At 34.8% G+C, this 23,188-nt stretch overlaps 1 protein-coding gene and 1 pseudogene across 1 annotated transcript; both read right to left on the bottom strand.

The window, feature by feature from the left end:
- Positions 1–813: 813 nt before the first annotated feature.
- LOC122318836 (40S ribosomal protein S21-2) lies at positions 814–2,737 on the bottom strand. Its single transcript, XM_043136522.1, has 4 exons — positions 2,585–2,737; positions 2,036–2,126; positions 1,802–1,934; positions 814–1,063 (listed from the first exon to the last, which is right to left on the bottom strand). Exons 2-4 carry the CDS (start codon positions 2,083–2,085, stop codon positions 998–1,000), a joined length of 249 nt encoding a protein of 82 aa, XP_042992456.1. The 5' UTR covers positions 2,086–2,126; positions 2,585–2,737; the 3' UTR covers positions 814–997.
- A 4,862-nt stretch (positions 2,738–7,599) lies between these two features.
- Positions 7,600–21,369, bottom strand: LOC122298836 (annotated as a pseudogene).
- Positions 21,370–23,188: the final 1,819 nt, after the last annotated feature.

Genomic DNA, 23,188 nt, shown 5'->3' with positions numbered 1-23,188 from the left:
CAGATGAGCTAAGAAATCTTAACAACCAACAACTCAAGACATACATCCCTATATCTTAACATAACTTTCTTCATTATTTCATTTTAAATAAGTTCTCTTTTCTTAGTTAAGAGTTTAATTCAAGTCTGTGCGCTGTCCTTGCGAGCATAAATGAACTCGATCAGAATTAGGTAGCCAGACATTTACATGTCTTAACAGTCATCGACAAACACAAGCCTGTGCAATCCTAATTTCTCATGACCTAAATAATTGTATCCCTTCCTTTCATGAAAAACTAACCCCAAAGGGCCCAAACACTCTCCCTTGAAGTTCCAAGATAACTTCTACCCTGCAGAGAATGATAATCCAGACACAAAAGAAAAAAACACCTTCTTCGTTGACTTCAAAGATATGCGAGGAAAATCAGCTGTCGGGACACATGGTAAGACAGCACCTTGTGCTAGTAAGCAAAAGGTAAAACTTACTGGAAATTCAAACCACCAAATATCTATGAAACATTACGGTACCCACTACCAACTGCAACATCATTCATTACAATTCAAGGGTCTAAAAGCCCAGAATAAATGCAGGCCATGGATTCAAGATGAGGAAAATTCAGGCAATAGATAGTTTAGAACATTTTTTTTCCCTTGCGATACCACTATTTCCTCAAAGCAAATTTCATAAAACTAGGCATCCCTTTTATTTTCGTTTTCCTTTTGGACACCGATCCCATTGGCATACACCCATACCTTGCTTGAACTGTGATGGTCAAGATAATTAGCTATTCAGATATGTGAAAAGCCAACGATGTTATGCAGAGCAGTCAGTATATATGTAAAAGGTACGTTAGATTTTATGTCATATCCACAATTCAAACAGCCACACGTGAAAGATCATAAAGTAGTTTCAATATTCATAAAACTAATGAAAGGAGTAAAAATCCTTAGACCACATTGCATCGACCTGAGAACAGAATTTCAAACACGATAATGAACTAGATTCTCTCTCCCTTACTCTACTGTTGACGAACTTCAACTTTCTTTTTCTGCCAAAGGCGATCAAGCCCACTGTCAGCATCTCCCTGGAATAGAATATAAAAGAAAGAAAAAAAAAACACAATAAAAAATAAGTTGTGAATAAATTGTCTAATTTATTCACATCTTGGTTATTGTGAAAAATTAGACAACCAAGATGTGAATAAATTGTCTAATTTTTTTTTTTTTAAATGTTTATGAAAGATTTTTCTTTTATATAACAAGTAAGGAAACCTGTTCGTGAAAGATTGCTATAGAAGCACCGAAATAGACAGGAATGAAATATAAAAACACAGGCCATGTGGTATGTCTCATGTATATACAAAATACATAACAATGCACCCACCAAAGGCAGAAACAAAAGAAAGAAAGACTTTCACGACTTCCACAATCAAAGACAGAATCAAATAACAGATACAGAACACAATTCCTAAAAGATAAAGTAAATGCTTCAAGTTTCAGTCAGTGTTCGACACTACGTGGCACAGAGTTCATTCAACCAAAAGAATATTGAAACGATAAGACTGTACTTTGCATGCTAACATCAAATGTTTCCCATCAACAAGACAAAACATCAATTTCTAAGGCACTTACATTTCTATAAGATCTAAAGGCATATTCCATTTACTCCCCAAAAGTAATATCAATCTTCAGATTAAACACACAAAGCAATATCAACAGTCATTCCCTAAGAGTAAACTTCAAGTGCCATAATCTAAAACTCAAGTAACTCATGCAAATAAAACTGTGGAAGTAGAAAACTGAAATGGGGAGAGAAAAAAAACCTGAGCTCGAACAAATCCACAGAGAGCAAAGGTGGAGAAATGGCCGTTGTACACGCCATTCTCATCCAAATGCCCGACGTTGATCTGAACGGAAGCATGGTCCTTCGAAGTAATCAACCTGTTTGTGGCCGAGCTGCATTCACAAGAATTTATCCAAAACACTAAATCAAGATACATTCGAGAAACACAGAAACTGAAAACAATGAAAATGAAAAATGGAAACATATTAAATACCACTTCCTAGGAATGTAAAGCTCGGTAATAACCCCCTCTTCGTTCTGCATCTTGGCTTCTGTGTAAACTACTTCTTCAAACCCTTACCAATCTGAACAAACAAGACCAAGTATCCAAACTTTTAATGGACTAAGAAAGAGGAAAAATTAAAGGGGAAAAAACTAGGGGCAACAAATGAATAGCATAATAAAAATATCAGGGTCATCTATATGAATGAAAACAAGAACAAATGAGCACTAACACTGGGAAAAAAAACAGAGAGAGAGGGTTGCTAAGAAAAAAACAAAGAATTTAAAATACAAAATTTCATAATCTTTAAGAGAAACGAAATTTAAAATAACATCTTCAGTTTTTCACAGCAAAAAAACACGTTTTTAAAAAGCACATAAAACAAAGAATTCAACCAGTTTCTTAAGAGAAATAAAACCCTAATTGTAAGATTAAAAGTAACAAAACCCTAATTCCCAAGACAGAAATTTACCAAGGAAAACAACTACATTCAAATACCGACATATATAAGAAAAATAGAGAGAGGATTAAGAAAAAAACCAGTGAAGAAGAAGGATCACACGAGCAGGAAGACAACGGCGAGTGGAAGCTTTGGGATCTGGGATTACGGGAGGGTTTTAAAGCACTGGGACGCGAAACCTAATTTCCGAGGAATTACTTGGGTCAGATTTTCCCTCTCCCTGTCTGACCCAAACATTAATGGGCTTGATCATAACCTCCCAAGCTCGCGGTCACAACTTTCTATTTATTATTTTGGAAACTGATAAAATTGAAATTATTGATTATTATTTTGAATAGTACATTTACAAATAAATCATATAAAAATAAGAACAATGTTATATACACAATGTATGCTTAAGCAACTTTTATATTTAAAATTTTATAAAATTACAAAATATTCCTCATAAAATGACTTTTTTTAATTTAATAAATGGTCTGTACATAATAGAATTTCTCTAAAAATAATCATATAAATTGATGTAGCTTGATCTAATCTATTAAATTTACTTTATAATAAAAATAACTTTACAATATAATAAATCATATTAAGTCACATCAATTTATAGAATTATTTTTGTATAATTCATTTGTAGTTAAATATTTTTCAGATAAAAGAAAACACTTTTAATATTATTCAAACGGGGATCTAAATTATATAATTAGAACGCCCAAGCTCATGGACTAATTATTTCAAAAAAAAATGATAACATCTATACCATTATTTAAAAAAGAAAATACTAAACAGATGATGGTTTATATTGATAAAATGCATTGGTAGTACATTTATATTAATTTTTTAATTAAAAAAACAACATAAATGCACTATCAGTGCACCGGAGCGGAATCAATAATTTTTTATTGGAGGCCAACCGACATAAATATAAGGAAAAATATAGTTGCAAGTACAATTGTGTACTAATCTGTACACCAATATAATGTGATTGGCAAAAATAGATTTTATTGAAAATAGTGTTAATTTAAATTTTAAGTATGAATGAATCAGTATTGGTATACAGATTAGTACGTGACTGTAGCAAAACTCTAAATATAAACGTATGTAATTTCTTTTAGTCTCCCTCTGTATGATGAGTAAACGTTCATTACTAAAAATCTATTTAAAGACTTAAAAGTAAAAATAAATAAATATTGTAATCACTTAAAATTGATTAAATAATAATATAAAAAAAGCCAATATTGTTCTATAAATCCATCATAAAAGCATGAAATAATTTTTTAAAAAAAGCCAATATCTCAAAATTTTTATCTTGGATTCGGGGCTCGAACTCTAAAATTTTTAAAATGGAGTGAGACTTCATAATTCAATAAAACTCTGTGATAAATTTTTTTTGTATTGGATTTAGTAGACATGACTTAATTAATTAGTTCGACCAATTTGTGTTTTACCAAAAAGAAAAAAAGCTATTATGCCGTCCATTTGTTAATACTGTTTCTTTGACCATTTACTTATTGATTAAGAAAGTAAATTTTAATGTATTTGTGTATCTTTTATAATTTTTAAAAATATAAAAAGAAAAAAAACTAAAAAATAAAAATGCCCGAATGTGCTAGCTAGCGGTAAGGAAGAGTGAGTAGCACCGCTCTTAACAAAAATGATACATCCTTCATTAATAGCTTTCCTGATCTTGATGTTAAATCTATCATGTGATATATGGTCGGAACTTCATTCCAAAGATCAGAAACAAATGTCTCTTAATTGCCTACTCACAGCTTACAGACAAAAAATATATAACATGCATGGCATAAAAAATCATGCATGTGTACATGAGATTCTCGTACTTTGAGATCTAAGTCCATGATGTACCTGGATATTAGTTTAATGCTCTCCGTTCGCATTCATGGGTGCAATATGTTACAGTCCCTAAGTTATACAGCTTCTCCTCCCAGTAACTGTATATATTAATATCCAATGGATGATCAGTGGTTAAAAGCAAGCCATCGTTAATTTCTGTTCAAGGGAATTGAAATCCTCCTCCACTAGCTTCTGTTGAGCTTGCTTTGGGTGTGTAAAATTCTGTAACTTGAAGAATCTGTAACTTGAAGAATCAAGAACAGAGAAATAGAAACATGGAAGAAAAAGGAGAGAAAAACTTAATGCAGAAATTCTCAATGAATTGAATGATCTGAATACTGAATTGTACAAAAACTTCCTTTACATCATTTCTATTTATAGACACGTATACTAACTAACATTACCTAATTTATTTCATTTGCATTTCATCTTAATTTATCTGTCATTTAGAAACCTTAACTTTTCTGTTTAGCTTCCCTTGACTTCAACTCCAAAGCTTCAATCTGAGTTTGTATATTCCAACACCCCCCCCTCAAGAGGGGAATGGATGTTTATCATTCCCATCTTGCGGATCAAATGATGGAAATTGAGGGAACCAAGTGGTTTAGTCAGAATGTTTGCCAGCTGATGTTTGGATGGAATATGAATTATCTTGATTAAACATTCTTGCAGTTTTTCTCGAACCAAATGGCAGTCTAGCTGAATGTGCTTGGTTCTTTCATGTTGGACAGGATTTGAAGCAATTTCACAGGCTGGTTTGTTGTCTGTATAAAGCAAAACAGCTTGTGGATGAGGGATTTTCAGGTCAGCTAATAGGTAGATCAGCCATTGTAGTTCACATGTGGTAGAGGCTAGAGCTCTGTATTCGGACTCAGCTGAGGATCGACTAACTGTTGGCTGTTTCTTTGATTTCCATGAGATAAGAGAGTCACCAAGGAAAACTGTGAAGCCAGTAACACTTTTTCTAGTATCAATGCAGCCACCCCAATCACTGTCTGAGTAGGCTTTTAGATGAAGAGATGAATGAGCAGATAGAAAAATTCCCTACCCTGGTGTTGCTTTGATATATCTGAGAACCCTTTCAGCAGCTTGAAGATGATTGCTGTTAGGATGAGCCATGATTTGGCTTAATGCTTGTACTGAGTAGGATATGTCAGGTCTAGTTATAGTGAGGTATAACAACCGACCCACTAATCTTCTGTATTGTGCAGGATCTGATAAAAAAGGTGATGAGTCATTGGCACTCAGCTTAAGTGTAGATTCCATAGGGAATGCCACAGGTTTACAACCTGAAAAACCACTATCTTGCAAGATATCTAAGGCATATTTTCGTTGGCACAAAGTTATGCCTTTGGTAGATCGAGCTACTTCAATCCCTAAGAAATACTTTAGTTCTCCCAAGTCTTTGATAGTAAGAGAGTCATGTAAGAACTTTTTGACAGTGAGTATAGCATCAAGATTATTAGAGGCAAGAATCACATCATCAACATAAATCAAAAGTGCTATGAAACTATTTGAATTATGCTTGATGAATAGATATGAATCAGACTTCCCTTGAATAAAACCAAACTGAAGTAGAGAAGATGACAGCTTGGAAAACCACTGTCTTGAAGCCTGCTTTAGACCATATAGGCTCTTTTTGAGTTTGCAAACTCTTGGGTCAGCTGGTGAGGAGGAGTACCCTGGTGGTAGTTGCATATAGACTTCTTCATTTAGATCTCCATGGAGGAAAGCATTGTTTACATCAAGTTGATGTAAATGCCAATTCTTAATGGCAGCAATGGATAACAAAGTCCTCACTGTTGTCATTTTAGCTACAGGTGAGAATGTATCAAAAAAATCAAGACCTTCTTGTTGGGTGTAACCTTTTGCTACTAACCTTGCCTTGTATCTGTCAATTGTGCCATCAGCCTTGAATTTAACACGATATACCCATTTACATCCAATTGCAATCTTATTAGGAGGTAATATTGCAAGTTCCCATGTTTTATTTAATTCAAGAGCTTTTATCTCATCTAACATGGCTGCTTGCCATTGTGGGTAAGAATTGGCTTGTTTGAAGGTCTTAGGTTCAAAAGTAGATGACAAGGCAGAAGTAAAAGCTGCATGTTTAGGAGATAATTGATGTGTTGAAAGAAAATAAGCAAGAGAGTATGGCTTACCAGAAGAATGAATACAGCAACTGAAGGATTTTTGAGATGTTGAAGTAGATTGAGCCATATTACCACAATGAAAATGCTGCAGATATGAAGGAGGATTCTTTATTCTTTCAGATCTTCGAAGACTTACAATTTCAGGATTAGTCTGTGAAATGACAGTTGTTTGAGTTTCAGAAGAAGAATTTTGTGAAATAACAGGTGTTTGATTTTCAGATGATGGATTTTGTGAAGTGATGGGTTCTGAAATTTCAGAAGATGGAATTTGTGAAGTAATGGGCTCTGAATTTTCAGAGGATTGATTTTGTGAAGAAGTAGGTCCTTGAATTGCAGAAGGTGGATTCTGTGGGCTAGTAGGTATTGTGAAGTCATGTATTTGAGGAAAATCAGGGAAAATAAAGGGTATGTGAGTAGTGTTTGGAATGGAAGGAAAAACATTATCATGAAATATGACATTTCTTGAAACAAAGATTTTGAGAGTAAGGAGATCAAGCACTTTGTAACCTTTGATATTTGGTGGATAACCAAGAAATAAGCATTTTGAGGCTCTTGGATGAAATTTGCCTCGACCAGTGTTGATTGTGTTGGCAAAACACAAACAACCAAAAGCTTTAAGATAATTATATGCAAGAGGTTTATGAAAAAGCATGTCATATGGTGTTTTATTGTGTAGGACAGATGAGGGGGTTCGATTTATGAGATGTGTAGCTGTCAATACACATTCAGTCCAGTATGTTAAGGGCAATTTTGATTGAAAAAGGAGAGCTCTAGCAACATTTAACAAATGTTGCTGCTTTCTTTATTCTGCTTCTATGGCAGAATCCTCTGATGACTCTTCTCCTTTGGGGAATCCTTCTAATGACTCCTCAAGCTACTACTATCTGCATCCATCTGATAATCCTGGAGCTCTTCTTGTATCTGAAATTTTTTCTAGTGACAACTATGTAGCTTGGAGTCGATCCATCACAATTGCTCTCACAGTCAAGAACAAAGTTGCCTTCATTGATGGGAGTTTGCCTCAACCTAACCCTGCAAATGTTCGACTCAAGACTGCTTGGTTACGGGCAAACAATCTTGTGCTTTCTTGGCTAATGAATTTCATTGCAAAGGAGATTCGAGGTAGTCTTCTTTACTTCAATAATGCTGCTGATGGCAACCCAAAGCAAGGAAAGTGCATGTGATTGCAATAAGACCTGACCAAATGAACACAATTGTCGGTGTCTTCCCTAATCTCCTCCCCATCAAATCTTTTGCAAACGGATACAAATGAGCCAACACCCAGAAGCTGAAGAATGCTCCACCCACGAACTTACTCTGTTGAACCCAAGATTTCAAGTTTTGTGTAATTATATATTTACACATGGATTTTGATGATAACAAATGAATTCAAAGAATAAAGAAGTCTCAAACTCAAGTTGTCTACACAATAGAGTCAAGCACATCAAGGAAACAAGCATGAGCAAGAAGGGAACAAGTTCACATTAAAATTATAGAGTAATGTTGTAAATCTCTTCAAAATTCGAAATTAGGATTAATGCTCAAAATTAATATTTTATCATAAAGCATTAAAATACATTTTCCACATGTGCATGAATATTTTTGAAAATTAAATTTGAAAATTTTGAAAGATGATTGATTGTCATCTTTTGCATGTGCATGCCTTGATTAAAGGGTTGAACTTTGAAAATATTAAAGATGATTGATTGTCATCTTTCACATGTGCATGTTTTATTTGAATATTTTCAAAAGTGATTGATACTTTTTTAGACTTATACAAAAAGTAAAAGATTAGGTTTGAATTTTTTGAAAATGAAAGTGTGCTCATTTTGTCATATGCCAAAAGTAAAAGATTAGGTTTGATTTTTTTGAAAAAGTGAATGATGTTGTCTTGACAATTGAAAAAGAAGAACCTTTTATTTGAATTCTTTGAAAAAGTGAATGATGTTGTCTTTGACAATTGAAAAAGAAGAACCTTTTATTTGAATTTTTTGAAAAAATGAATGATGTTGTCTTTGACATGTGAATCCTTTTAAATTTGAATATGAAGTCTCATATGCCTATAAATAGATCATTTGAGAGCTTCACATTTACAACACCAAGAGCATACAACATTCATTTAAAGCTTTCATTCTCTCTTCTCTAAGCATTGAGCCTTAATCCTTGTTCATTTTGAGAGATATAGTTTGCGCTGTATTGTTCTTATTTCACTCATTGAGGAGTGTTTTCTGATAAACTACCCACTATCAGCTTTTGTATCAGAAAAAGGGTGTGTATAACCCTTGTGTGTGTAGAAAGCATTCTACACGGGGAATAGTTGAATCACCACGTGTAAGGTGATTGCAAGTGTAGAGGGTGTTCTACACGGATCCTTTGTAGCGGCGTTGTTCAAAGGTGTAATAGGTTTCTATCTCCACCTGAAGGAGGTTGAATAGTGAATTTGGGAATCCTCAAGGGGTAGCTTGAGGCGAGGACGTAGGCAGTGGGGCCGAACCTCGTTAACATACTGAGTTTGCTTCTCTCTTACCCTTACTCTTTATATTTATTGTTATTTCATATTTTGTTTATATTTTATATTATATATTTGATTTATAATTGTCAATTTTTTAATACAACTCAATTCACCCTCCCTCTGGGCAACAATTGGTATCAGAGCTAAGAGCTCTATTATAAGATTAACTATCTTTTGAGTTAAGATCTTATGGCTAACATTGCAGCTTCATTTGGTGAAGGTCAATCTAGTAGTCGGCCTCCACTCTTTTGTGGAGATAATTACTCATTCTGGAAAGTTAGAATGAGAATATTTCTTCAAGATCAAGGTAGAGAAATATGGAAATGTATTGTAAATGGACCTTATATTCCAACAAAAGTGGTTGGTGGAGTAAAGGTCAAAAAGGAAAAAGAAGAGTTTGATCGTGAAGACGATAGACTTTATACTTTAAATTTAACTGCTATGAATTTATTATATAATGCTCTTAATGGAAATGAGTTTAATAGAATAATGAATTGCGCTACGGCAAAGGAAATTTGGGATAACTTGGAAGTAACTTATGAAGGAACTTCGCAAGTCAAGGAATCAAAAATTTATATTCTTACTCATGAATATGAAATGTTTAAGATGAATGATGATGAATCTATTTCTAGTATGCATACTCGTTTTACTAACATCATAAACAGCTTGACAGCTCTTGGCAAAGTTTATTCCAAGGTGGAGATAGTAAGAAAAATTCTCAACTCTTTACCAAAACGTTGGGAATCAAAAGTTACAGCGATTCTTGAAGCTAGAGACCTCAAGAAGCTCGAAGTCAATGAACTCATCGGGTCACTTATCACCCATGAGTACACATTGAAAAGAGGAGAAGAAGAAGGAAAGCCAAAGAAGAGCTTAGCACTTAAAGTTGTTCCTCATGAAAGTGAAAGTGATGAAGATGAGGAAAATGACGATAAAGATGAAGAAGTTGCGATGATAACAAGAAGAATTCAGAGGTTCTTGAAGAAAAATAGAACTCCTCCGAGGAAATCTTTCAAAAAGTTTTCCAAGAAAGATTCAGGTAAAAACGACACTTTAATTTGTTATAAATGCAATAAACCTGGTCATATCAAGCCAGATTGTCCTCTGCTAAAGAAAGATCGAAACAAGGGCAAGAAAGCAATGAAAGTTACATGGGATGATGATTCAAGTAGCTCAGATAGTGAAGCAAGCAATGAAGAATCAGCAAATTTTTGTCTTATGGCTAAAGATGACATTGAGGTAACAAATCTTGATAATATTGAAAATCCTTCATATGAAGAATTGCAAAATGTTTTAGAAGAGATTTATGAGGAATTTGAAAAATTGGGTATCAAGTATACTGCTTTGAAAAAGAAAAATTCTTCTTTAACAAACGAAATTGAAATTTTAAGAAAAGAAAGTATCATTTTGAAAGATGAAAATCTTGAATTGAATAAGAAGAAAACCGATTTAGAAAATATTGTTGAAAACTTTACGAATGGAAAAAGAAATTTTGAAAAACTTCTTGGTAGTCAAAGATGTGTTTTTGACAAGGCAGGTTTGAGATATATGCCAAAACAAAAATACAAACCTTATAAAAATTTCTTTGATAATCATTCTACCTCAAAGACTAATATTCAAAATTCTTTTCATAAAAATAATTTTGTCAAAAAAGGATATTATTATAATCATTCAAGTTTTTCATATATGTTACATGCTATTTGTAATTTTTGTAATAGAAATGGTCATAATTATCATACTTGTCCTATTAGAAGAAATCATACAATGACTATTAGGGCCATATGGGTACCTAAAAATCTTGTTTCTTCTAATACTAATAAATAAAGGACCCAAAGAACTTGGGTACCAAGAAAAATCATTTTAATTGTTTTTATAGGTATGCATGAAGTCATCCACAAGCAAAAATAGGTGGTTTTTAGATAGTGGATGTTCAAGACACATGACGGGAGACAAGACTAAGTTCTTTGATCTTAGATCTAAAGAAGAAGGACACGTGACATTTGGAGACAACTCGAAAGGGAAGATCGTGGGAATAGGTAAAATTGGTAATGAATCTTCTCTCATAATTGAAGATGTTCTACTTGTTGAAGGTTTAAAACATAATCTTTTGAGTATAAGTCAATTATGTGATAAAGGATTTACAGTTACTTTTAAAATGGATAAATGCATTATTTTGAATGATCATGATTGTAATATTTGTTTTATTGCTTTTAGAAATAATAATGTTTATACAATTGATTTTGAAGAAATTACCTCACAAGATGCTATTTGCTTGTCAGCTCAAAATGAAACTAGTTGGTTATGGCATAGAAGATTAGGTCATGCCAACATGGAACTTATTTCCAAACTTTCAAAAAATGATCTTGTGAGAGGTTTACCAAAAACATATTTTCTTAAAGACAAAATTTGTGATGCATGTCAATTTGGTAAACAAACAAAAACTTCTTTTAAAACTAAGAAACATATTTCCACTACTAGACCATTGCAACTGATACACATGGATCTTTTTGGACCAAATAGAGTTGCAAGTCTAGGAGGAAAATATTATGCATTTGTTATTGTTGATGATTTCTCTAGATATACTTGGGTCATCTTTCTTGCTCATAAAGATGAGGCACATAATGCCTTTACCAAGTTATGCAAGAGAATTCAAAATGAAAAGGGCTATACTATTTCAAGTATCCGAAGTGATAGGGGAAAAGAGTTTGTTAATAAAAATATTGAAACATTTTGTGATGAAAACGGTTTTATTCATAATTTTTCTGCTCCTCGAACTCCTCAACAAAATGGGGTAGTAGAGAGGAAAAATAGATCTCTTCAAGAGATGGCAAGAACAATGCTCAATGAGAACAACTTGCCTAGTTTTTTTTTTGGGCCGAAACGGTAAGTACTGCATGTTATGTTATAAATAGAGTTATGTTAAGGTCTAAATTAGATAAAACCCCCTATGAGCTTTGGAATGAGAAAAAGCCCAACATTGGTTACTTTCATGTATTTGGATGCAAATGTTTTATTTTGAATGACAGAGATAATTTAGGCAAGTTTGATGCAAAATCTGATGAAGGTATTTTTTTCGGGTATTCTACTAATAGTAAAGCTTATAGAGTATTCAACAAAAAGACTTTGACTGTACAAGAATCTATGCATGTAGTATTTGATGAATCTAATTCTCCACTCTCCAAGAAATCTATTGATGAAGAAACAGAAGGTATAAATAACACAGAAAGTCTCAATCTCAACAAAGAGAAAGCAATAGAGGAAGTTCAACATGGAGCCATCAGGAAAGATCATCAAAATTTAATACAAGATGCAACCAAACAGTGGAAATTTGTGAAAGATCATCCAGTGGAACAAATTTTGGGAGAACCTTCACAAGGTGTAAGTACTCGATCATCTCTTAGAAATATTTGTAATCATACTGCTTTTCTATCTCAAATTGAACCCAAAAATATTGATGACACACTTCTTGATGAATCTTGGATTCTAGCTATGCAAGAAGAGTTGAATCAATTTGAAAGAAATAATGTTTGGACACTTGTTCCTAGACCCAAAAATCATACTATTATTGGAACAAAATGGGTTTTTAGAAACAAGAAAGATGAGTCTGGAGTCATTACTAGAAATAAGGCTCGACTTGTAGCCCAAGGTTTTAATCAAGAAGAAGGAATCGATTATGATGAGACATATGCACCTGTCGCAAGATTAGAAGCTATTCGAATGCTACTTGCATATGCTTGTTATAAAGATTTCAAACTTTTTCAAATGGATGTTAAAAGTGCTTTCTTAAATGGTTTTATAAATGAAGAGGTATATGTTGAGCAACCTCCAGGTTTTGAAAATCATATTTCCCCAAATCATGTTTTCAAACTCACAAAAGCTCTATATGGACTTAAACAAGCTCCTAGAGCTTGGTACGAGAGACTCAGTGGTTTCTTGATTGAAAAAGGTTTTTCAAGAGGAAAAATCGACACAACTCTTTTTATTAAATATGAAAATGATGATATTCTTTTGATTCAGATTTATGTTGATGATATAATATTCGGTGCTACTAATGAAAATATGTGTCAAGTTTTTGCTAAGACTATGCAGGAAGAATTTGAGATGAGCATGATGGGTGAACTTACATTCTTTCTCGGATTGCAAATTAAGCAAGCAAAAAGTGGGACATTCATCAATCAATCAAAATATATTAAGGAATTACTGAAGAAGTTTGGGATGGAAAATGCTAAGGAAATTGGAACACCAATGAGCCCATCAACTAAACTTGATAAAGATGAATCCGGTAAGCCAGTTGATTCGAAGATATATCGAGGTATGATTGGTAGCTTATTATATTTAACAGCCAGTAGACCAGATATTATGTTTAGTGTGTGCTTATGTGCACGTTTTCAATCATCTCCAAAAGAATCACATTTAATTGCAGTTAAGCGCATTCTTAGATATCTTAGTGGTACAATTAACCTAGGGTTATGGTACCCTAAGCACACATCTTTCGATCTAATCAGCTACACAGATGCAGATTATGCTGGCTGTAAAATAGATCGAAAAAGCACTAGTGGAGCATGCCATTTCTTAGGTCATGCATTAGTTTCCTGGTTTAGTAAAAAACAAAATTCTGTTGCACTATCTACTGCTGAGGCAGAATATGTTGCTGCGGGTAGTTGTTGTGCTCAAGTTCTCTACATGAAGCAACAACTTGAAGATTTTAAACTCAAGTATAATCACATTCCAATCAAATGTGATAATACAAGTGCTATAAATCTTTCAAAGAACCCAATACAACATTCTAGAACTAAACATATTGAAATAAGGTATCATTTTCTTCGAGATCATGTGCAAAAAGGGGATATAATATTAGAGTTCACAAACACACACGATCAGTTAGCAGATATTTTCACAAAACCTTTACCAGAAGATAGATTATGTATGATCAGAAGAGAAATAGGTATGATGCATGTTATGAATATCTCTTAAAAGATAGACCAGAGTCAATAAAAATAGAGATAGATTTTTTAAATACTTTTACATAAACTTGAGATTCTTAGCCTCATGTTTGAGACGCTCATTCTCTTCATACAATATCATGTCATTCTTATTCATGGGAACCGGCAAGCGGAATGAAGAATCTAATAAAGATTTCAACTGTTTATTCTTCTGCCGAATGATTCCTTCCCTTGTGTGAGACTCTTGAACAATTTGTTGAAGTACAACAATTTGTTCTTTGAGCTTTTCAACTTCGTGATTTTTGGCTTGTAGCCGCTGAGAAAAAGTTACAATAGAGGAAGAGTAGCGAGTCCCAAGACTCACCAAGTCATAAATAGCATCAGAATCTGACTTATTAGTCAGATTATTATTTTCTTGCTGCAACATGGCACCAATGGCAGCTGCAGAAAGGACAGGAGGTTGAGATGCAGAATACCTCATAGATGGATCTAGAGAAATGTTAGAAGAATGAGCCATTGAGAAAAGAATAGAAGGCTTAAAACGAGAATGCTGAAGGAATGCAGATGAGTTATAGAGATGAGATGAAAACTTGATGCGGATTGAATGAACTTCAGGACTGATTTTATAGAGATAGCATAAAGAATAAGACAAACTATTTTCTCTTCAAATCTTATTTAGTCAAAAGAAATACAAGATATGCTGGACACACATTGTCAAAAGTTTTCTTACTAAGCCAGCGAGATTAACAGTAGATTGTCCCTATTTTTCTAGTAAACGATGAACCTCTGCTGTTATCTGCCAATGTTGACCTTGTATCTGAACCCTTTCTCGTTCCAGCTCCTCTATTCGTGGTTGCAGATCATGAGCATACCAATCTGTAAATTTTTTCAACTCTTGGTTTTCTTGCTTTAGCCTTTTATTCTCACTATCCTTATTAGCAAGCTTCTGTCGTAACTCAGATATTTGCATGTTAAGATAATCAATCTCACTCACCCTCGCCATTAACCTTCGAGACATGATCGTAACAGAGGCAGCATATTGATTACTGAGCATTCTTGATTCTGCAATAATCTCAGAATCAGCCTTACTAGAAAAACGGTTCACTGCTCCTATCATGGTATTGACGGCCTCAGGAGAGAAGATTGATGATTGATGCGTCAAGGGTTCCTGATTCAAGTCTGGAACATTAGTGGAAGAGAATTGCTCAGTCATTCTATCGTTGTGGAAAAACAGAACTCAGGTCAAGAAGTGATTATTTTTTTGGCATCCGATAGATGAAAATGATCATTTTTTTATAGAAACTCGGAGCTTTCAATCCCGTTTGTCAACAACATCAGGCGATTGTTTAAATCTTCAGCCGTATTAAATTCATAGAGTTAGGCCTCGAGGCTTTGCAGCACTTGTCGGGTCACAGACGGCTCCATTTTTCAACTATCTACAGTGACTATTAAACGCATCGTTTTCTTCAGTCCATTTACTTGTTGCGGATCCTTTTTAATGATGCCAAAAGGGGGAGAAGTGTTAGACTAGAACATTAACATCGTTTGAATTGCTAAACTTATTATATATATTTGGAATTATATTTATACTTTTGCTTGAAAAACTAACGCACATTCTCAGGGGGAGCTTAAGTATTAATTCAGGTTTCAGGTTCTATCAAGTATTTGTCATCATCAAAAAGGGGGAGATTGTTGAACCCAAGATTTCAAGTTTTGTGTAATTATATATTTACACATGGATTTTGATGATAACAAATGAATTCAAAGAATAAAGAAGTCTCAAACTCAAGTTGTCTACACAATGGAGTCAAGCACATCAAGGAAACAAGCATGAGCAAGAAGGGAACAAGTTCACATTAAAATTATAGAGTAATGTTGTAAATCTCTTCAAAATTCAAAATTAGGATTAATGCTCAAAATTAATATTTTATCATAAAGCATTAAAATACATTTTCCACATGTGCATGAATATTTTTGAAAATTAAATTTGAAAATTTTGAAAGATGATTGATTGTCATCTTTTGCATGTGCATGCCTTGATTAAAGGGTTGAACTTTGAAAATATTAAAGATGATTGATTGTCATCTTTCACATGTGCATGTTTTATTTGAATATTTTCAAAAGTGATTGATACTTTTTTAGACTTATACAAAAAGTAAAAGATTAGGTTTGAATTTTTTGAAAATGAAAGTGTGCTCATTTTGTCATATGCCAAAAGTAAAAGATTAGGTTTGATTTTTTTGAAAAAGTGAATGATGTTGTCTTTGACAATTGAAAAAGAAGAACCTTTTATTTGAATTCCTTGAAAAAGTGAATGATGTTGTCTTTGACAATTGAAAAAGAAGAACCTTTTATTTGAATTTTTTGAAAAAGTGAATGATGTTGTCTTTGACATGTGAATCCTTTTAAATTTGAATATGAAGTCTCATATGCCTATAAATAGATCATTTGAGAGCTTCACATTTACAACACCAAGAGCATACAACATTCATTCAAAGCTTTCATTCTCTCTTCTCTAAGCATTGAGCCTTAATCCTTGTTCATTTTGAGAGATATAGTTTGCGCTGTATTGTTCTTATTTCACTCATTGAGGAGTGTTTTCTGATAAACTACCCACTATCAGCTTTTGTATCAGAAAAAGGGTGTGTATAACCCTTGTGTGTGTAGAAAGCATTCTACACGGGGAATAGTTGAATCACCACGTGTAAGGTGATTGCAAGTGTAAAGGGTGTTCTACACGGATCCTTTGTAGCGGTGTTGTTCAAAGGTGTAATAGGTTTCTATCTCCACCTGAAGGAGGTTGAATAGTGAATTTGGGAATCCTCAAGGGGTAGCTTGAGGCGAGGACGTAGGCAGTGGGGCCGAACCTCGTTAACATACTGAGTTTGCTTCTCTCTTACCCTTACTCTTTATATTTATTGTTATTTCATATTTTGTTTATATTTTATATTATATATTTGATTTATAATTGTTAATTTTTTAATACAACTCAATTCACCCCCCTCTTGTGTTAGTCATCTAGGCAACATACTCCATTGAGGGACCGTACTATAAATGGTCCTTGAAAATGCAATGGCCATAGCGATTATATTCACCATTGCAATAACAATTGCTGGAATCATCAAAGAGGTCCACTATACAAGGTATAAATCCTTTACAAGGTACATGATTGCTGCCAAGAAGTCAGGGTGAAGGAAATCTCAATCCCAGCAATCATGCTATAAGAGAAATAGGCTTTTGTGACCAAATTTTAGTGATCAAAAGGACTATTTGGTCATTAAAACCGTGGGAAATAGTCATTTTGGTAATTAAATTTTAATCACAAAAGCTCACTTTTCTTCTAGTGACTTTGAGTAGGCCTTGCACCACAGCGGCCAAGTGAGCACTGGTTCCAGAAATGAGTCAAAAATGTTCGTTCCTCCACCACTCTTCCAATCCTATACCAGCCCATTTTACCTCTAGAATGGCTAGCATGATGAGGCATACTGTTATGACTAGTAGATAGATTAAGAACGCTATGCTTAGAGTTTGGACGATGAAGTTGCCGGAGATGAGTGAGAGTGCAAGGAGGAAGCAATATACAATAAGGAATAAGGAGGTGAAAGGATAAATGCCAACATTAAGGTAAGCCAAACGCTGGAGAAACACGAGGCGCCTTAAACCCAAAAAGGGATTATTCGTGGAGAAGAAAATCTCAACGGAGCCAATCGGCCAACGGACCACCTGATGGAGTCTATCAGTGAGGTTAATTGGAGCTGAGCCACAAAATGCATCACGCTTGGTGATGCAGTAGACAGAGTTCCACTCGCGGTTGTGCATTCGGTATCCTGTCACAACATCTTCCGTTACTGAACCATAAATCCAACCAACCGGATCACCCCATTCAGTCTTATCTTCATACGTATCATGAAATACATGCAATTTTGATCATGTTAGTTCTTTTTCTCTATTTTTTTTTTTCTAAATAATCTCATGATATATGTAGTATGAGTTTATTAATTAGATGTTGGACTTTCGTTCATTTTTACGTACATCAGCACTAACCGAAAACACATGACCGGATCGTATAATTAAGCTCATATCATGTAATGTTATTTTTAAAAATGAAATTGCACAAATTAGTCCTGAATTCAAGTAAGCGATAGCTAGCGTAAGGGGTACTAACTGTTTGAACCAAAATTTCTAATATGATTTTTGAAGGTTGTGCTTTATTATAAGAATCACATGAATCATATTAATTAAAAAGATCACGTACCAGCAAGAAATGGCAGAGACGGCTTCAGCAACGGTTGTGGCATCAAGGGGATCACGTGGGGTCTGGAGAATGCCGGGAGGCCATCCATACTTGATTGTAGAATAATTAGCCAAAGGGCGACCATGATTCCTCAGCTATGGGTATGGACTCGGCTAGCATTGTAGAATTTCCAAAACGCTTGGGAAGTCTACTCACATCAAGATCAGGATCAAGCTCATCTACCTTTAAGCTTTGCATCTCAGAGTTTGTACTTTAAGAAATCTTGTCTGGTTGTGATGGGTCGAAGCCATAGAGTGCAAACCGCCTAAACATGCAGCTGACCTGTTCCCACATAAACTGGCCCTTGCATGTATAGTAAGTCATGATTAATAATATTAGTGCTACATGACAACTTTCCTGAATTTTTAATAAAAATACTACGTATTAGAATTTATATTTTTATCCCAAATGAAAAATACATGCACCCCGTCAAGGGCACGCATGTTGCCATCAAAGAACACAGTACTATGGTTGGCATGATGATCAGAAGGATCAATGCCTTCAAATCTCTGTGGGAATTGAATGTAGCAAATATTATCACCTCCACGGTCCATAATGAAGCACATTCCTTCACGTATAGCTTTGCAGTTGTAGATGTAGTGATCACAATCAAGATTGAGAATGAATGGGCCATTGGACAAGATGGTAGAAGCTCGCACAAGGGCATTCAAGGCACCGGCTTTCTTATTATGATCATAGCCCGGCCGTTTTTCTCTTGATACATATACAAAACATGGGGAGGAGTATATCCACATCGGAGAAGTCTATGAGTCTTTCGTTTGCCCCTCCCATTAGTGGATCACTACTTGGGGGCTTCAACATCACCTGTGCGTGCATTGTTTAGTCTTTGAAAATCAGCAATGATTTGAAATCATGTAATCCAAATCAAAGCATATATAGTTCCTCATTAAGTAAATCGAAGTTACCAATTTGAATCTTCTTATACCCCATTTTAGGCCTAGGTCACTCACCCAAGGAAAAGAAATTTAAATTGAAATGAAGATAGATTCATCAGTAGCAGTGTACCTGAAGAATTCCTGCACGGTCACCTTTGGCATGGTCACTGGCACAGATGGACCAAGTACCAGGCCAGTGGGTGCCATCAGCTATCCATGTGGCTTTTTGGACCTTGATAATTGGCTCCAAAGGATCAGCTCCGCTCTCCCTTGTGTGCTTCATCATCTTCATTTCCTCTCTTGCATTGAATGCTTCCGATCTCCTCCTAATTGAGTCTGGAAGTCCATTTATCCTTACCTTGAACTCGTCGAACTCTCTCTTGACCTTCCTTGTATCCTTAACCAAATCCAACCTACTTTTGTTCTTGGTTGGGTCTACTTTTAAGCTAAAGTAAGTCTCAGGATTCCTTGACTCAATATCATGTTTTCGACAAAATTGAACCCATAAATCAAAAAAACTTGCAGCCTCAGCCATTGCCTCAAAGGTAAGGAGGGCACCTCCATCATCAGAAACGTAACAAGCAATTTTTTTCCACTGGGTAATCAACGGATAGAATTGAAAGGATGGTGCAAGCAATGACGAGAGGTGGTTCTTTCTCGGGATCAACTGTGGAAACGAATATATCAACACCAGGAAGGTTAGAGTGGCCAGTGTGATTCGCTGGTGATGGCATATCAAAGTTGTCATGAAGAACCTGCAGGTCAGTGGAATGGATGATGGGGCAAAGCTTAGGAATCTGGTCAAGGACCCAAGAAAATGCAAATCATACCTCACACACCACTGACATGAGCCACAACCATACTGCATCCTTGTTTGGATGTGTCAGTCTCCATTGCAAGAAGAAACCCAAAACTACTAGCCGAACAAGGACCAGCAAGCTGTTTAGTGAGAAATTCTTCATCATTTTGTTATATGTATCATAATGATTAGGTGTTACATTAGAGTAATCTCAAATATGAAAAATGCTTTCAATTTTCAAGTAAAAAAAGATAGGATGATTTGGATATATGTTAACCTGTATGGGCTGATAATGGCGGCTGGAATTGGCACTTTTCGACTGAGGGGTTTCCAAGGCTTATCCATCGTTTCCATCATGCCACCCTTGAACCCATCATCATTGTCCTCACCATAGATATCATCTTCTGGCCAATAGGCATTTCCAATGCCATACGTACCTTTCGTCTCAAACAACCACTTGTTATGATCGAATTCTCCAGTTTGGTTCCTCTTCATCATAGACATATTTTTTAGGTCCTTCTTCGAGCCTCCTGGGGCTGGCAATGGTAGTGGTCCTTTTGAAAAGTCTTAGGGATCATCGTCATAGTTTTCGGCTTTGTATGGCTCCTTGCAACCTGGGCATAGACCACTTCCTTTTTGGGCATCCACGTAGCAGTCTCTACATATCTTAAACTTAGACAACATATTTTAATTGTGCATTATTTAGATATATTATTCCTAATTGACCTACTTTATAATCCTTACTTGTAATTATTGTGCATAAAAGTTTGAGAATTGATTGACAATGTAAAAAATTAATGTAGCAACAAATAGTACATACCTACAATCACAAGGGATCATGTCGGCCCCTTTTTCATCTTTCATCACCTTGCCATCACATACTGGCATAGAGCACGCAGAGCCCCTGGCTCCAGCCATTTGAGGATGGCTCACCTTTGACTCAATCACCTTGTCCATGAGATGTGCGCGTGTCACGCTATTGAATCCCCATGTGAAAAGAGAATTCGAAATGTATTGCTCTTCGGCCTTGATGGCCACAGACATGTCCATTGGCTGATTATCTGGCGTCGGAGGCATGTGCACAATGTAGTTCATGTAGTCTCCTGAAAATTCTCCAGACATGATATCAAAATCTTCTCTTGACAAACTAACATATCGTCCACTTGAAGTTCGTCTTGCAAATTTAACAGTTTGCCCACTAAAATCACGACTGCCTTGAGAACCGTCGGAAGTGCCTCTAGCGCTGCGCATGTTCTTCTTTGATGTTTGGTTGGTTTGGGATGCCATTATGATCTTCTGCTATGCCAAATTTAATATATGTTCGTTTTTCTTCTTTTATATTTATCAAAGCTTCCTTCTCTTTTCCCCCTACCTTTTCCTTAATAGCTAGTGCTTATAGCATTTGGAAAGAGAAGGTTCGAACCTATAAATCCTTGAAATCTTTAAGGAACTGCATAAGGCTTCTTACCGTCATAGGGAATGCCCCATTTGAGAAGAGGTATTGCCATGACATACTAGCATTATGAGGAAGAAAAACTTTTCTACGATCAAGCTACATTTCATTTCGATGACTAGATCGAAAATCCTAAGGAAAGCCAAATATGTTTCTAAACAACTACAACTGAATCCTACATGTGTGGAAAAGCGATGTAATTTGATAAGTTTCTTCACCACCAACTTAGGAAAAACAATGTTGGGCAAGTTAGGAATTTTGGTGTGAGAGAGAGAGAGAGAGAGAGAGAGAGAGAGAGAGAGAGAGAGAGAGAGAGATATGGGAACCTAGAAAGAATGAAAGTATGGTGGATTCATGGCGAGAGACCAAGTCCTTGTATGGCTATTTTTAAGGGAGAAAATATTGGGAGCAGCCACTATTAACTACTGTACACCACACACTCTATAAAAAATATCTATATATCCTATGAAAAGTATCCTTACATCCTATAAAAACTTATAAATGTGTGGTGTGCAACATAAATAGTGGCTGATGCATAGTAAATCTCTTTTTAAGGTGTCTCTCCACGAGCTTCAAGGTGTGTGTTTGTGGAGTGGAGAGAGAAGGGTCAATTGCTTAGTCAAATGCTCAACTTGGGGAATCCTAGCTAGTTATTATAATATACACACACATGTATAATTAAATAACTAAATATTTCTAAGTACTTAGACGGCTGTTTAGAGCACTCCCAACCGATTTTGTAAAACTTAACTTTTTATCAAATTTAAAGGTGATAATTCAAAATACGCATATAATGGATTATGTATTTCAAAACTATTATTGAGTTTACTACAGTAACGCCTCTATATTTAGTAGACATTGTAGATAAATGTATAAATTTTTTATTTATTTTTTCTCTTTATGCTTTCTACTTCTTTCTTCCCTGAGGAAAGATTATTTCATTTCAGCCCTAATATCTTTCGCACGCCCTCTTCACTTCCTCTCAAGACTAGTTCTGCTCTTCAACCCAAAAGGAGGCAATAATTGCAAAGTGCCAAAAAACAACACAGCTCATGAAGCATCTAATTCTTAAGGTATATTCCTGAGCTCAAGCTTTTCTCCCTTTTTGAGTGGTTTTTTCTTGGGTAGATTTGTGGATGGTTTAATTCTTGGTCTTGTCCCTATTTGTATACATTGTATATTTGTTATGAGATTCATTGTCAGTGTATATAGTCTATTCTTCTCCCGCTGCCATTTTTCTATTTCGCACGTATATCTATTATTTGTATCATGTAAAGATGTTGTAACTTAGTTTTTCAAAAAAATAATATCAATTGGTTTTTCCCCTCTATTTCATCTTGTTTCATTCTTAAGCAAGGAGTCGAAATCCTGAACACTTGTTTTAATCTAAGCATCTCAACTGAAAACTTGCTGCCAGTTATGGGGAGATCTAGTAAATATCAAAATATATGAAAATATTATTGGTAGTTAGAGAAAATATTTGAAATGAATAAAAAATATTAAAAAACATAATATTTAAATGATATAAAGAAAAAATAGATAAACTGATATATGTCTAAAAGTCAGTATGTAAAATAGAAAAAATAGATTTTAATGATATATTTTAAAAAATAAGATAAAAAAATTATTAAGAGTGCTCTTATATAATTCAAATAGATGGACTTAATATCTTCTTTTTCTTTTCTTTTTTATATATTTAAAGAGAGAGATTTCAAACTTTAGCTAGACTTTATTTTAGAAGTCGTGAGTAATCCCAATCAGCCACCCACCTTTGGCATGGACC

The sequence above is a fragment of the Carya illinoinensis genome, chromosome 1 (genome assembly GCF_018687715.1).
Source record: "Carya illinoinensis cultivar Pawnee chromosome 1, C.illinoinensisPawnee_v1, whole genome shotgun sequence".
NCBI lineage: Eukaryota > Viridiplantae > Streptophyta > Magnoliopsida > Fagales > Juglandaceae > Carya > Carya illinoinensis.
Note: the sequence above shows the minus strand (reverse complement) of the source record. Positions and strands in the feature narration are given on the sequence as shown.